The sequence below is a fragment of the Eschscholzia californica genome, unplaced genomic scaffold, assembly GCF_041429995.1.
Source record: "Eschscholzia californica isolate CP2 unplaced genomic scaffold, dmEscCali1.0.p SCAF_4, whole genome shotgun sequence".
Classification (NCBI taxonomy): Eukaryota; Viridiplantae; Streptophyta; class Magnoliopsida; order Ranunculales; family Papaveraceae; genus Eschscholzia; species Eschscholzia californica.
The window spans coordinates 43,848,397-43,861,554 of NW_028238461.1; the positions used below are offsets into that span (position 1 = coordinate 43,848,397).

Consider the following 13,158-nt stretch of genomic DNA (forward strand, 5'->3'; position numbering starts at 1 on the left):
TTTAGGAGTTTCCATGTTTTAGTATTTCCTACTAAGTCTAGGTTTAGAAGTTTCTATATTTGAGTATCTTTGATATTTAGGAATCCTAATTTGAGTCTATCTAGAAGTTTCTAAGTTCCTATAAAAGGAAGTCAGGTCTATCCTTGTTATTCAGATCAGAGAATATTATCAACCAAGTTTATTATTAATCAAGTTTATTGTTTATCGTTATTTTATCAGTTTTATTTCGTTAGTTTAGTTTATTAATAATGGTGGATTCCATTACTTTTACGCTTCCGCAACAATCTACATCATTTTCTTTAGTGTCACCAAAACGTTCAATTAATAAGCCTATCAACAATTACAGAAGTTTTTGGAGGAAGCATACTTAAAGTGGTATGTCTTTCCTCTAACTACACCAAGCTTTTGCCCAACCACTCTATCGACCCAAATCTCTTAGGAGACCCGACCCATGGTATTTATTATGGATAACATACCGACTCGACCACCGACTCGATTCGTCCCATACAACCGACGTCTCATGGAGAAGAGAAACCCACCAATCATCACAAAGAGAAGATCCTTGGAGATCTTGCTAACTAACTAGTTGATGTTTATCTTGTATTCTTTTATGTTTATCTTACTAACCTTAAAGTGTAAACCTATATATACATTTCATTGTACATTAATAAAATCAAGAAAATTAGTTCTTAAAATACTATTCGCTCTCTCTCTCTCTTTCGGCTATCTTTCTTTCATCTATGTCCTCCGATCTTCTACTAGCATAAGAGGTATTCCCTCTTCACATGGTATCAGACCCTTATTTTTTTCTCGAGATATCTTTCGCCGATGATGTTACCTCAAATTTTGCTCAAAACTCTCAACTCTTTGATGTTCATCACTCTGATTCCCCTACCACCTACCACCGTCCTAATCACTCCACTTCTCACTGGAGATAATTATGCTTCCTGGTCCAGAGGAATGATGAAAGCCCTTCGAGCCAAAGATAAGCTTGGTTTCGTTGATGGTATATTCCTAAACCAACCTCTCATGTGGAATTACATTCATGGGAACGATGCAACGATCTTGTTGCTAGTTGGATCATTAATTCGGTTGCTCCGGATATTAGGTCTTCCATACATTATGATGCTTCTGCTGCCAATACTTAGAATAATCTACATGATCGTTTCTTGCAAAAATTCGAATCTTTCCATGATTTTAGTGTGGCTTTTAGTGAAGGAGAAGAGATGTGTCTGGTGATCTCAGAAGATACATCTGGTGAACAAAAGATCATAAGTCAGTTGAGAAAACAGGAAAAACAGTGTGGCTATAGGCGTGCGGAGGACACTAATAAATTTTGGTGATCCAACGGTTGATGATAGTGTTGATGTGGGCCAGACAACTAGATTTATCCAGGAGTTTGTCCCAGTCAGCACTCATTCACCTGTTTTATTATATAGATTGTCGATATTAACGATGAAGATGGAGAAAATTGAGGGTGAGTGAAGAGAATTAAGGGTAAGGACAATTACTGAACCAACTGTGAGATCTAAAACTAACTGTGTGATTCAATCTATCTCTCTAATCTTTACCATACTCCCAATAAAAACGGATGGTCAGACTTATCTCCTATGTAATTGATTGAATTGTTTTATTCTAATATATTTTTAGTCTAGATAAGCCCTTCTTTGTGTTAACAACACATCCATTTATTTACTCCCCAAAATTTAGGAAATAGTTAAAGATACTCTCCAAACAAGCACTCAATCCTTTGTGTTTGGCCAAAAATTGGTAGTTTTGAACCGATTTTAAAAGGGCAAAAAAGCATTTCCTCGTTTTCTACTTCTTCAGTTCTCTAATGCCCAATCGTTAAAATTACAAACTTCATTTTTGCTCGCTTGAAGTTCGATTCTCTGTGCGATAAATCTTTGAAAACTCTCCACTTGAAATAATCTTTGGAACCTCATTTTCTCTTTCTAAACTCTTCACCAGATGAATCCAAGTTAGACATTTTCTGTAGTTTTTATTTGAGTTAGGGTTTAACAGTATGATCATATCATTTTTCAGTCAAAAAAATTGATCAATTTGAATTGATTTAGGTTTGTAAGTCGGTTAAATCCTATCACCACTCCTAAAAACACTTGAAATCAATTGAATCAAACCGATTTTGGTTTACAAAATTGGTTCGACCTAACTAAACAGTCATTAATGAAATAGAGAGGTCTAAGCTAATTGATCACATACCAAGGGAGTGGAGGCGCTATTAACACAAATGTCTGATCCCAAATTTAAACTTCTCTTGTGAAAAATTATAGAGCTCCTAAGAGCAAATCCAGCCTGTGCCTCGCTGAGGCTAAAAATTCGAATTTTTGGCCTCAACCAGGCACTCCAGTCACAGTCGGTCGGGGCTGAGCCCCAACCGACCACTTCAGTCGACCTTAAGATTAGGGTTGACTGAAGTTCCCCAAAGGTCATGTTGGGGTTGATCCTAGCCGTTGGATTTGGCTAGATCTTCTCATTTTTTTCCTTTTTCTTTTTTAATTTTTTTACAAATTTTAATTAGTTTAAATATTTTTTTAAACTCTACACATTAACAATTAAAATGCATCCCACCAACGTGTCGGTCTCCATATAATTCTCTGATTTTGGAAAAAAAACTATTTCGAAATTAGTTCAAATACATGTTTCGCTCATACATAAGATAACACACGTTTTTCACACACCAACAAAAACCCACACATGTGTTTTCCACATGCACAAATTTTCGGCCTCAAGAGAGGTTAAGGTTGGAGTTCAATTTTTGAGGCTGAAAATTTTAGATGGAAAAGTGATTATTTCGCCTAAGACAGATTAGGGTTGGAGTTGTTCTAAGAGCATCTCTAATGGGACACTCTAACAAACACTCTATAAGTCCTAATTGTCAAGTGTCAATGAAGATCTCTCTCCTAAATGTTAATATAGAGACACTCTAATTTTTGTTGGTCTCTAGTGGAGATCTCTAAAGTCTCTACACTTAATACACATGTCTCTCTTCAATCCAATAGATAAAAAGTAATTGAAAAGTAAGGTTTTCTATTGGTTGGAATTATAAAACAACACTCTATAATAAATGTGTCCACCTCATGTTAGAGTGTCTAAGAGCATCTCCAATGGGACACTCTAACAAACACTCTAAAAGTCCTAGTTGTCAAGGGCCAATAGAGATTCTCTTTCCTAAATGTCAATATAGAGACACTCTAATTTTTGTTGGTCTCCAATGGAGATCTCTAAAGTGTCTATACTTAATACACATGCCCTTCTTCAATTCAATAGATAAAAAGTAGTTTTAAAGCAAGATTTTCTATTGGTTGAAATTTAAAAGTAACACTTAGAGAGTCTCAAATAGACACTCTCATTTTAGAGTTTCTCTCTCTAGACATTCTATAATAAATGTGTCCACCTCATATTAGAGTGCCTAATAAAGTGTTCCATTGGAGATGATTTTTTAACAAAAACTCCAAAAAATCTATGTGGCACTCTAAGTGTTAGAGATTGAGTGTCCCATTGGAGATGCTCTAACAAAGTGTTCCATTAGAGATTTGGAGATAGTTTTTTATCAAACACTCCAAAAAGTCATATTTGACACTCTAAGAGCAAGGGCTCCCAAATTCAAATTTGGGAGCCCCAGCCCCATTACTCCAACCCGGGAGCCCCTCAGCCCGGGCTCCCAAATGGGAGCCTGGGCTGGGGGGCTCCCAACCCCTAATGTGACCGTTGGGGTGTTCCCAACGGTCACATTTGGAGTGGATTCCCTAAAAAGGGAATCCACCCCACTTTGTTTTATTTTTTTTTTAAATTGATTTTTTTTTTATTTTGTTATTATTTTGAGTATTTCTTTTAAATTATTTTTCTTCTAATTTTTTATTTTTTTTTGTGTTTATCTTTTTGTTTTTATCTCGACGGAATAATATCACATTTTAATTCATAATCGAAATCTAATAATTCATAGTCGAAATTTAAAATCAAAATTTCGCACACGTACTTCGTACACGTGTATTATTTTGATTTGGGAGCCCCGGTTGGGAGCCCGACGTTGGAATCGAGAAAAGCCCCGGGGCTCCCAAAATTCAAGGGCTCCCAAAATTGGGAGCCCGAGCCCCACATTGGAGTTGCCCTCAGCGGTAGAGATTGAGTGTCCCATTGGAGATGCTCTAAGGTGAGCCAACAACCCAGCCGGATTCGCACTTGGACACAAACACTAACCATATTAAGGAAGCCAATAAAAATGGTATGAATTTGTCGTCAATCCTCATCCAACGCATTTCTGGATCATCGGTTTTCATTAAGAGAGAGAAATTGACGTGAATCCAACCGTTGGATTGGAATCAACCCCAAATTCACGCCACTTTTTTTCGTTTTCCTTAAACGTCTTAATAAATATCTCCCATTTATTGCATCTCTCTCACTATATACCTCCCTCCCCACTTCATCCCCCCAAATCATCATCAATGGATTCTCTGACTCTCTTCTGTACAGCTGCTCTCCTCGCCGGAGGTCTTTACTGGTTCGTTTGCATACTCGGATCAGCTGAACAAAAAGGAAAGAGAGCCGTAGATCTTTCCGGCGGATCAATTTCAAGAGAAAAAGTTGAAGATAACTACAACCAGTACTGGTCTTTCTTTCGTAGACCTAAAGAAATCGAAACAACTGAAAAGGTACCAGCTTTTGTTGATACTTTTTATAATCTTGTTACTGATATTTATGAATGGGGTTGGGGTCAATCTTTTCATTTCTCACCTTCAATTCCTGGTAAATCTCATAAAGATGCAACTCGTATTCATGAAGAAATGGCTGTAGATCTACTCAATGTTAAACCAGGTGATCGTATCCTTGATGTTGGATGTGGTGTTGGTGGTCCGATGAGAGCAATCGCTTCTCATTCTCAGACAAATGTCATCGGAATCACCATTAATGAGTATCAAGTTAAAAGAGCTCAGATTCATAATAAAAAAGCTGGATTAGATTCACTCTGTGAAGTTATTTGTGGTAATTTTCTTGAAATGCCATTTCCTGATAATACATTTAATGGTGCTTACTCAATTGAAGCTACTTGTCATGCACCTAAACTAGAAGAAGTATATTCTGAGATTTTTAGGGTTTTGAAACCTGGGTCTTTGTATGTATCTTATGAATGGGTAACAACAGATAAATATGAAGAGGGTAATTTAGATCATGTTGAAATTATTCAAGGGATTGAAAGAGGAGATGCTTTACCTGGGTTAAGAAGTTTTGATCAAATATCTCAAGTAGCAAAGAAAGTAGGGTTTGAAGTTGTTAAAGAGAAGGATCTAGCTAAACCACCTTCAAATCCATGGTGGTCAAGATTGAAAATGGGGAGATTAGCTTATTGGAGAAATCATGTATTGGTAACAGTACTTTCATGGTTAGGGATTGCTCCTAAAGGAGTTGTTGATGTTCATGAGATGTTGTTTGTTACTGCTGATTACTTAACCAGAGGTGGAGAAACTGGAATTTTCACACCAATGCATATGATTCTCTGTCGAAAACCAGAGTCTCAGAGAGAGAGAGAGAGAAAGATATAATATATTAAGAACCCTCAATGGTTTATGAAAGGAAGAAGGTACTCACAACTTCTACAACTCTCTTAATCCTACTATTATTTATGTTCCATCAATATCTAAGATCTAGGGTTCTTGAAATTTCTATAATTGGGTATGTTTTTTCTTCATTGGTTTTGGGTTTACTTTGAATTAATTTTGGTCATCTCATGAACTCCATTATTATTATTATCATCAACTCTGTAACCAGTTATTATTAGTAGTAGAAGAGGAAGTGATAAAGTTCTAACTTATCAGTAAAAGTTCTCTCTTTGTTTTAGAAATTTTGAATTCCATTATGTTAGATTGCTTTCTTCCTTTCCTTTCCTTTCATTCTTAAAAGTTCAAATTTTGCCATAAGAATTCTGTCATAATTTAGGGTTTTTGGTATATTAATAGTCCCTTCCATTTTGGGTTGAATTTTTTTTCTTCCAAATATTCACATCTTATTTATATAGAACTGTGCTTATAGAAGTATCATCTTATGGACTTATATCCGCTTGGCTCACATGAATCCAGTAAATATCGTTGTCGTGATTTGCAGTACCGATTAAAGTCATTTTATTTCGTCAGATTGACGCGGACTAACTGGAAATCGATGAGACTAGATACATCATCGTACCATAATTAGAATATAAATATTTGCAAACTTCTCATGATGTCTACGGAAACTTTAGTTTTAGGCTTTTCATAAAAACAATTGGCTGAGAAACTATGCACCCCATATCTATTTTAGGTTATGTTATGTGATTTCTTCACCCAACCCCTACACGAACTTTAAATATCTTTATATGTTTGTGTATGTGAATTTGGTACTGGTTGGACTCACCAACTCGATGTACTTGGTTCATCGGTGATTCACGGACTCGAGTAGATAGATTACTTGGCTCGGACTACCCCCGATTCAAGTTGCATCTCAAGAATCGGTTCGTGGCTTCGAAATATGGTCTAGTTCAATGCATTAGACACATTAAGAGTAAGAAAGAATCAAAACCCAATTCATTCATGATTGATGAACAACAAATAACAACACACTTAACCAGAAACTAAAACAATATAAATAAACAGACATCAACCAGGGTAAACCTTACTTTTCTTAGTTAACGAGGCGACAATTCTTCCTAATTTCTCCATTGTTACCAGTCAGAGGACTAATATTTCCCATTTTCACCATTGATTGAGCAAAATGTTCGAAAAACAGAGCTTCATTTTGAGCATAACTTTTAACCAATTCCATGGTTTTTGTGTTTCCACCATTTCCTGTCAGAAGAACTTGATCTGAATTCAGAAGCCCTTTACCCCATAATATCAACTTGAAGTAAGCATTGTTGAATTTAGTAGGAGATGTAAAATCCAATGGGGATATTATGTTATCATTCCCTGATTTAGGGCAAACAGATTTCAACTCATTGTAGTAGTTCCTTGCTAGAGTTATATCTGGTTGATTATTGCCGTTTTGGTTGTATAGTCTTTGCCTGAAACTAACACATCTTGCTACTCCAATTGTATGGCTCCCTGCACAAGTGTAGATTCAAACCAATAGTTAAAAGGATTGAATGACGTTTATAACAAAAATTTTGTAACGACAGAGAACAGTTACCCAAAACAATGACTCACCTGAAAGTGCTACAAGGTCTACCTCGTCGAGACCTTGACGGTTAAAGAGTGTAATGAGGTTTCCAATAGTTGAGTTTGGTTGTGGAATGTTATTGTTTGAGGCACTAAGACTCGCTGTCTTTGAGTCTCTCCTTCCTAGTGGAACCTCCCAGTTAGGCCCTCCACTCTGTTTCACCAAATGAACATAAAAACTCATTAGTAACACAACACAAATTAGGTCTATTCATGATTGAAACAACCTGTTTTGGGGTGTTTCTTGTTTACCAGGACAGTGGAGCCTCTAGCAGAAAGTGCAACAATGTCTGCACAAGAGACAGTTTGAGGACATGTTGCTTCTAACTTAGCCTTAATCTCGTCGATAACTTCAAATCCTCGGATCGAATTCTTGTTGGGGTTTGAGTTCTTCTCGCTTACTATTTTTGAGCTATCATCCAACAAGATTGACGCATCACAACCCTGCACCAACATTTTAACCTAAGTGAGCTGAGATGAACAAGAGAGAGAGAGAGAGAGTGAAGGTAAATGTAGTGATTGTAATTGCTTTTAACCTGCACAAAACAATCATGGAAGTGAAGTCTAAGCAAAGATGCAGCCATTCTTGGCTCTCTAGTAATTGCCTTCTGCAAGACTGACATTACTATGTCATTAGCTTGAGGGCATGAAGAGTGGTAAAATTCTGGGAATAGACCAGAATGTTGTCCAGTTCCACCACCACCGACATTCCCACTTCCACTATTTCCACCACCAGTTTTCCCACTTCCACCACCACCAACATTTCCTACACCACCGTTCCCGCCACCAACATTCCCAACACCACCATTTCCACCACCTACATTTCCAGTTCCACCATTTCCACCAGCAGACCCACCTCCAACGTTTCCAACACCGCCATTCCCACCACCAACACTCCCAACACCACCATTCGCACCACCTACATTTCCACTTCCACCATTTCCACCAGCAGACCCACCTCCAACGTTTCCAAGACCACCATTCCCACCACCAACATTCCCAACTCCACCATTCCCACCACCTACATTTGCACTTCCACCATTTCCACCAGCAGAGCCACCTCCAATGTTTCCAACACCACCGTTCCCACCACCAACATTCCCAACACCACCATTCCCACCACCTACAGATCCACTTCCACCATTTCCACCAGCAGACCCACCTCCAACGTTTCCAACACCACCATTCCCGCCACCAACACCAATTCCACCTCCACCACCACTATTCCCACCAAAGCCACCCCAGTTATAAGGAAAACCAGGGAAACCAGGAAAAGCAATGGAAAGAGTAGAAGAAGAGAAGATAACCATAACCATGAAAACAAAAGAAGCTCTCACTTTAGCCATTGTGTCTTAAACTGTTAGTATGTTTCTTTTAGAAGGTGATGATTTTCTTCTCCATTGGTCTTTGCTTTATTTATAGGGTTCAAAAGGTGATGTCAAGATGTCGAAATTAACAACTTCACTCATTCCTCAACAAATCCCCAGAGATTGATCAAGTGAGTTAGGTTGACCTTGTCAAATTCTTGACCCCACCTCTTGTGGTTGGTCATTGGTGTATTTTAGTTGGTTAATTTCAAAACCTTGAATTATAAGAAAAATGTATTTTTTTTTGTTGAGGGAAAGAAAAATGTACTTGATATATGAGATGGAACAATTAATGATATGTGTATAAATTAACAACCAACAGTCATAGAAATAGCCATAGTCACCCCCTCTTACAAGAGGATTTGGCCAAGTTAACATAGACTTTTGGTGTCATGAGGTCTAGATGTACAGACAGATTGGTAAATTTGTAACAATAGTAGCAAGGTCGACTTGTGGCCAACTTTTTATACATACTTCTTATGTATGAGGTATATGTGTACAAATACGTCGGCAGATGGGTAATAGTAGTAGTACTAGAGTCAATATGCACATATATACAGATTGGTTGTTTGTACATAAAGAAATTTTGTCATGAGATGGGAAGTTTTCTTTTGACCTGCTCCAAGAATCTATTGCATGTGATCTTTGATTTTTAGTGGAGCCTTTTTAAAACAGAAACCTAGACTATAACAACTCCACAAAATAAGAGACAACCCTCTCAATATTCATATTCTCCCAAAATGTAAAAAAAAAAAAAATTGACTAGTTCAAGAGTTCATTGCACAGATAATGCAAATCTATTTTCAATTTTTTATACAGAAAAATGATAGAAGAAGTTACAGAAGTAGACCTACCTAAAAGTTAAATAGCAATCAACTGTCTATTGAGAGTGGAGAAGTCTATCAAGAGGTAAGAAGAGTTCACTTTGAAAATAGAGACCGTCGATTTTGTGTAGGTCTTGAGTAAGTTTCAGCGTATATCCTCTTCTAGCATTATTTCATAAATAGATCAATTAGATGTGGTATGACTGTGAGTAAACCTGTTAAATCTATGCGATTCACCAAAGAGTTGTCCATGCTCAAGGAAAGAAAATAACATAATGGTGGTGCCTATAGAATTTACAAATAAGATATACAACACTACCAAGTGGTCATATCAAATAAGATATACAACTATCAAGTGCTAGAATGTAGCTGAGTATAATTCTATCCACCAATAGATCAAATGTAGCTCTCAAAAGTTCAAGAAAATCCCAATTGTGTGGATAATACTCAACCACAAAACCAATAATAAATGGATAATGTTTATGAGAATCATAATGCACCCATACAAAATATCCACTCCCATCTTCTTTCTTTTTCCTAGGTCAGTTTTTAAGCTCAATTGCATTCATCCCCATACTCTAAAACACCTGTCTATACTGATTTCATACTTACACAAACTCCAAAGTCCATGGCTACTACTACTACTGCCCTAAAAAACTTCTTATTCAAACCATCTTCTATTAAAAATGATCCACTTGTTTCCTCCATTTGTTGTACTTCTAGTAATCTCTCTTTCTTCCCCACATCAAGACCTCTCCCAAAAACATTAACAACAACAAGAAGAAAACTCATCACAAAAGCTTCCTCCACAGCAGCAACATCTGAAGGTAATAGTACTTCCAAGAAACCACAAACTTCAGATGAAAGAGTACAACAAGTTCATGGCATCGAGGAATTCGACGAAGCACTTCGAGCGGCTAAAAACAAGCTTGTAGTTGTCGAATACGCGGGTAGTCGTAGTTTTCAAAGTAAAAAGATCTACCCGTTTATGGTAGATCTAAGTAGAACATGTAACGATGTCGAATTCTTACTCGTTATGGGCGATGAATCGGAAAAAACAAAAGAACTTTGTATTAGAGAAAAAATAGACAAAGTCCCACATTTTAGTTTCTACAAAAGTATGGAAAAAATTCATGAAGAAGAAGGAATAGGACCAGATGAATTAATGGGGGATGTATTATACTATGGTGATAATCATTCAGCGGTAGTACAATTACATTCGAAAAAAGATGTAGAAAGTTTGATTGAAGAACATAAGATTGATAATAAATTGATTGTTCTTGATGTGGGACTAAAACATTGTGGTCCTTGTGTGAAAGTTTATCCAACTGTGTTAAAACTGTCAAAGCAAATGGTGGATACTGTAGTTTTTGCAAGAATGAATGGAGATGAAAATGATAGTTGTATGGAGTTCTTGAAAGAGATGAATGTTATTGAAGTTCCTACATTTTTGTTCATAAGAGATGGTGAGATTTGTGGCAGATATGTTGGTTCAGGAAAAGGTGAGCTTATTGGCGAGATACTTAGATACCAAGGAGTTAGAGTTACTTACTGAGTTAATTAATTATTACTACTAGATTAATGCATAATTAAGAGATGTAATTAACTAATTATTTGAATAACTAGTTAATTAATTGAGTTTATATTTCTAAGATTTTCTTGCTTTTATTAAATTATTAGTAGAACTACTCAGAGATTTAGCTGAGGTATTGTTTGTTTTAGAATTTTCGTTTTACTTAAATATAAGTAGACTTCTTAGTAGTGAATGAAAAGTAATGTCACACTAGGAGCGATAAAGATCGCAAGTATAAGCCCATCAACAATAACTTTTTGTTCTCTCACCCTTAGGAATGGATAAAAAAAAAGTAGTAGTTAATATAGTAACTCGTTAGAGGCTTTTAGCTACTGCAAATGTCGTCACTTATTTTCATCTTTTAGGGGTCATTTTGGTGAGTTGGTCATTTTTAAGGGGCCAAAATGAGATTAACCCATTATTTTATCACTAGTAAAGAGTAAAGACTATGTTAAGCTGGTAGAGTGATGGGGAGTCATGACTAGGGGTGGGAAAACGGTCTGGGAACCCGAGACCCGACCCGATCCGCCCGAACCGTTTACACCCGAAAACCGACTGCTACCCGAGTCGGGCATACCCAGCCCGATGGTTCGGGCTTACAGAGGCGGGACTCGGATAGCCCCTCATATCCGATTTCCGACCCGGTCTATCCGTCCGATACCCGTCCGCCTTTACCCGCCCGCTACCTGAGTCCCTCCCAAACAGAAACCCTAAAAGACTAACCCTAATCACTCTCTCTGCCTCAGTCTCTCTAACTCAAACAGAAACCACATACCTATCCCTAATCTTTTACTTTCTGTCGAGATTGGAAGATAAATTTCTTCATATTCTGATTAGAAATATTGTTCCTCTTGATGCTAATAAACTTAAAGGATCAATTTGAAATAGATCGAATATTCTGATAAGTTGATTGAGACTCCTTCTTTTTGTTCCTAGCACCAGCTCCCGTTCCTTGCTCTTGTTCCTGCTCCTTGCTCCAACTCCTGATTCCTGGAGAGAAAACCTGCAAAGGGTTCGAAAACCGCTCCGACGCTCAAGACAAGCAGGGTGTTTTTTGCAGTAAAAGATTGAATATTGATTGAACCTTTTGGGGGGCGAATTATGGGAACTTGTGTAAGGGGTGATCTTTCTGGTTGAGAGATCGTGTTAAAGCTTGTCGAGAGTATGAAAAGTTTGTCCTGTAGAGGACGATGGGGGGCCCTTTTATAGGCTTGTGGGGTGGTTGCGATTCACCGTTTAGGGAAGTTTCCCACTGTTCGCCCTTGTAGTTATCTCGTATCTAGGATAAATGAAAGTTCCTAAGTTCAAGGATCCTTCGTAGATATCTTGCCAAGGTGATATATATTCTAGAACATGTTTCCTCCTTTGAGACTCTTGAAGTCCAAGCTTGCTTAAACACTTAAAATCTGTAGCCAACTAGAATCCTTAAGGAGATTCAGGGATTGAGTCGGTAAGCTGTTGGCACGCTTCTGCCTCCCAGTTTAGGGTATGATGCATCGGCCTAACTTACGTGGACCCCCCTAATTCCTTTGGAGACTCCAGAGCTGATCTGTTTGTGTCGAGGGTGGAACATGGTTGTTACCTCTAGCTGACCTCCCAGTTAGGGATGTAAGTAGCAGAGCGTTTGAGGGTTTAGCTGTTCTGTTGCCTTAAGTCGGGTTGACCCGTTGAACTTCAGGTTTGTTCTTGACTCTTTGACGTTAGTCAACGTCTGGACAATTTATGCATCATCAATTTTTGTTTTCCATGGTCACTTTATCACGATAATCTAATTCACTCAAGATCTCAAGCAGTTTACCATAATATACAGAGGGTATCTTCCCATTCTGTTTGGGGGAAAAAGCTATTTGATTCAATGAGAAGACTTGCAACTCATCGGATCCATCATAAAAAGTTTTAGATAAAGTTTTCCAAATATCACGAGTTGTTGGTAAACGAATGTATCTCTTCATAATTTTTGGAGTCATAGACATCAACAACCATCTCTTGACTTTTTGATTTTCTGCATTCCACTTTTCATATTTAACGTCATCTTCAGCAGGTGGTAATGAATTACCTCGAATAAACGAAAGTTTTTCTTTTTCAACAATATGCATCTCCATGATTTGAGACCATATATCATAATTTTTTCATTCAATATAATCACTGAATCAAAAGATCCTCTTGACTGAAAAATTGTACCAATTGCC

The 13,158-nt window shown here is 37.4% G+C and overlaps 3 protein-coding genes across 6 annotated transcripts; 2 read left to right on the top strand and 1 right to left on the bottom strand.

The window, feature by feature from the left end:
* Window positions 1-4,276: 4,276 nt before the first annotated feature.
* Window positions 4,277-5,860, top strand: SMT3 (sterol methyltransferase 3). Its single transcript, XM_086632743.1, has one exon. The coding sequence runs from the start codon at window positions 4,467-4,469 to the stop codon at window positions 5,559-5,561; it is 1,095 nt and encodes a 364-aa protein (XP_086488869.1). The 5' UTR covers window positions 4,277-4,466; the 3' UTR covers window positions 5,562-5,860.
* A 693-nt stretch (window positions 5,861-6,553) lies between these two features.
* Window positions 6,554-8,596, bottom strand: LOC147544952 (peroxidase 9-like). 4 transcript variants are annotated; one of them, XM_086632740.1, is made up of 5 exons: window positions 8,197-8,596; window positions 7,742-8,124; window positions 7,458-7,649; window positions 7,194-7,359; window positions 6,554-7,091 (listed from the first exon to the last, which is right to left on the bottom strand). In XM_086632740.1, exons 1-5 carry the CDS (start codon window positions 8,549-8,551, stop codon window positions 6,673-6,675), a joined length of 1,515 nt encoding a protein of 504 aa, XP_086488866.1. In that variant the 5' UTR covers window positions 8,552-8,596; the 3' UTR covers window positions 6,554-6,672. The 4 variants fall into 4 exon arrangements, with proteins under 4 accessions (XP_086488866.1, XP_086488867.1, XP_086488868.1 ...); XM_086632741.1 differs by having other exon boundaries at window positions 7,742-8,022; window positions 8,125-8,596; XM_086632742.1 differs by having other exon boundaries at window positions 8,245-8,595.
* Window positions 8,597-9,667: 1,071 nt separating this feature from the next.
* On the top strand, window positions 9,668-11,048 carry CDSP32 (chloroplastic drought-induced stress protein of 32 kD). Its single transcript, XM_086632744.1, has one exon. It carries the CDS (start codon window positions 10,025-10,027, stop codon window positions 10,949-10,951), a length of 927 nt encoding a protein of 308 aa, XP_086488870.1. The 5' UTR covers window positions 9,668-10,024; the 3' UTR covers window positions 10,952-11,048.
* The last annotated feature ends 2,110 nt before the right edge of the window (window positions 11,049-13,158 follow it).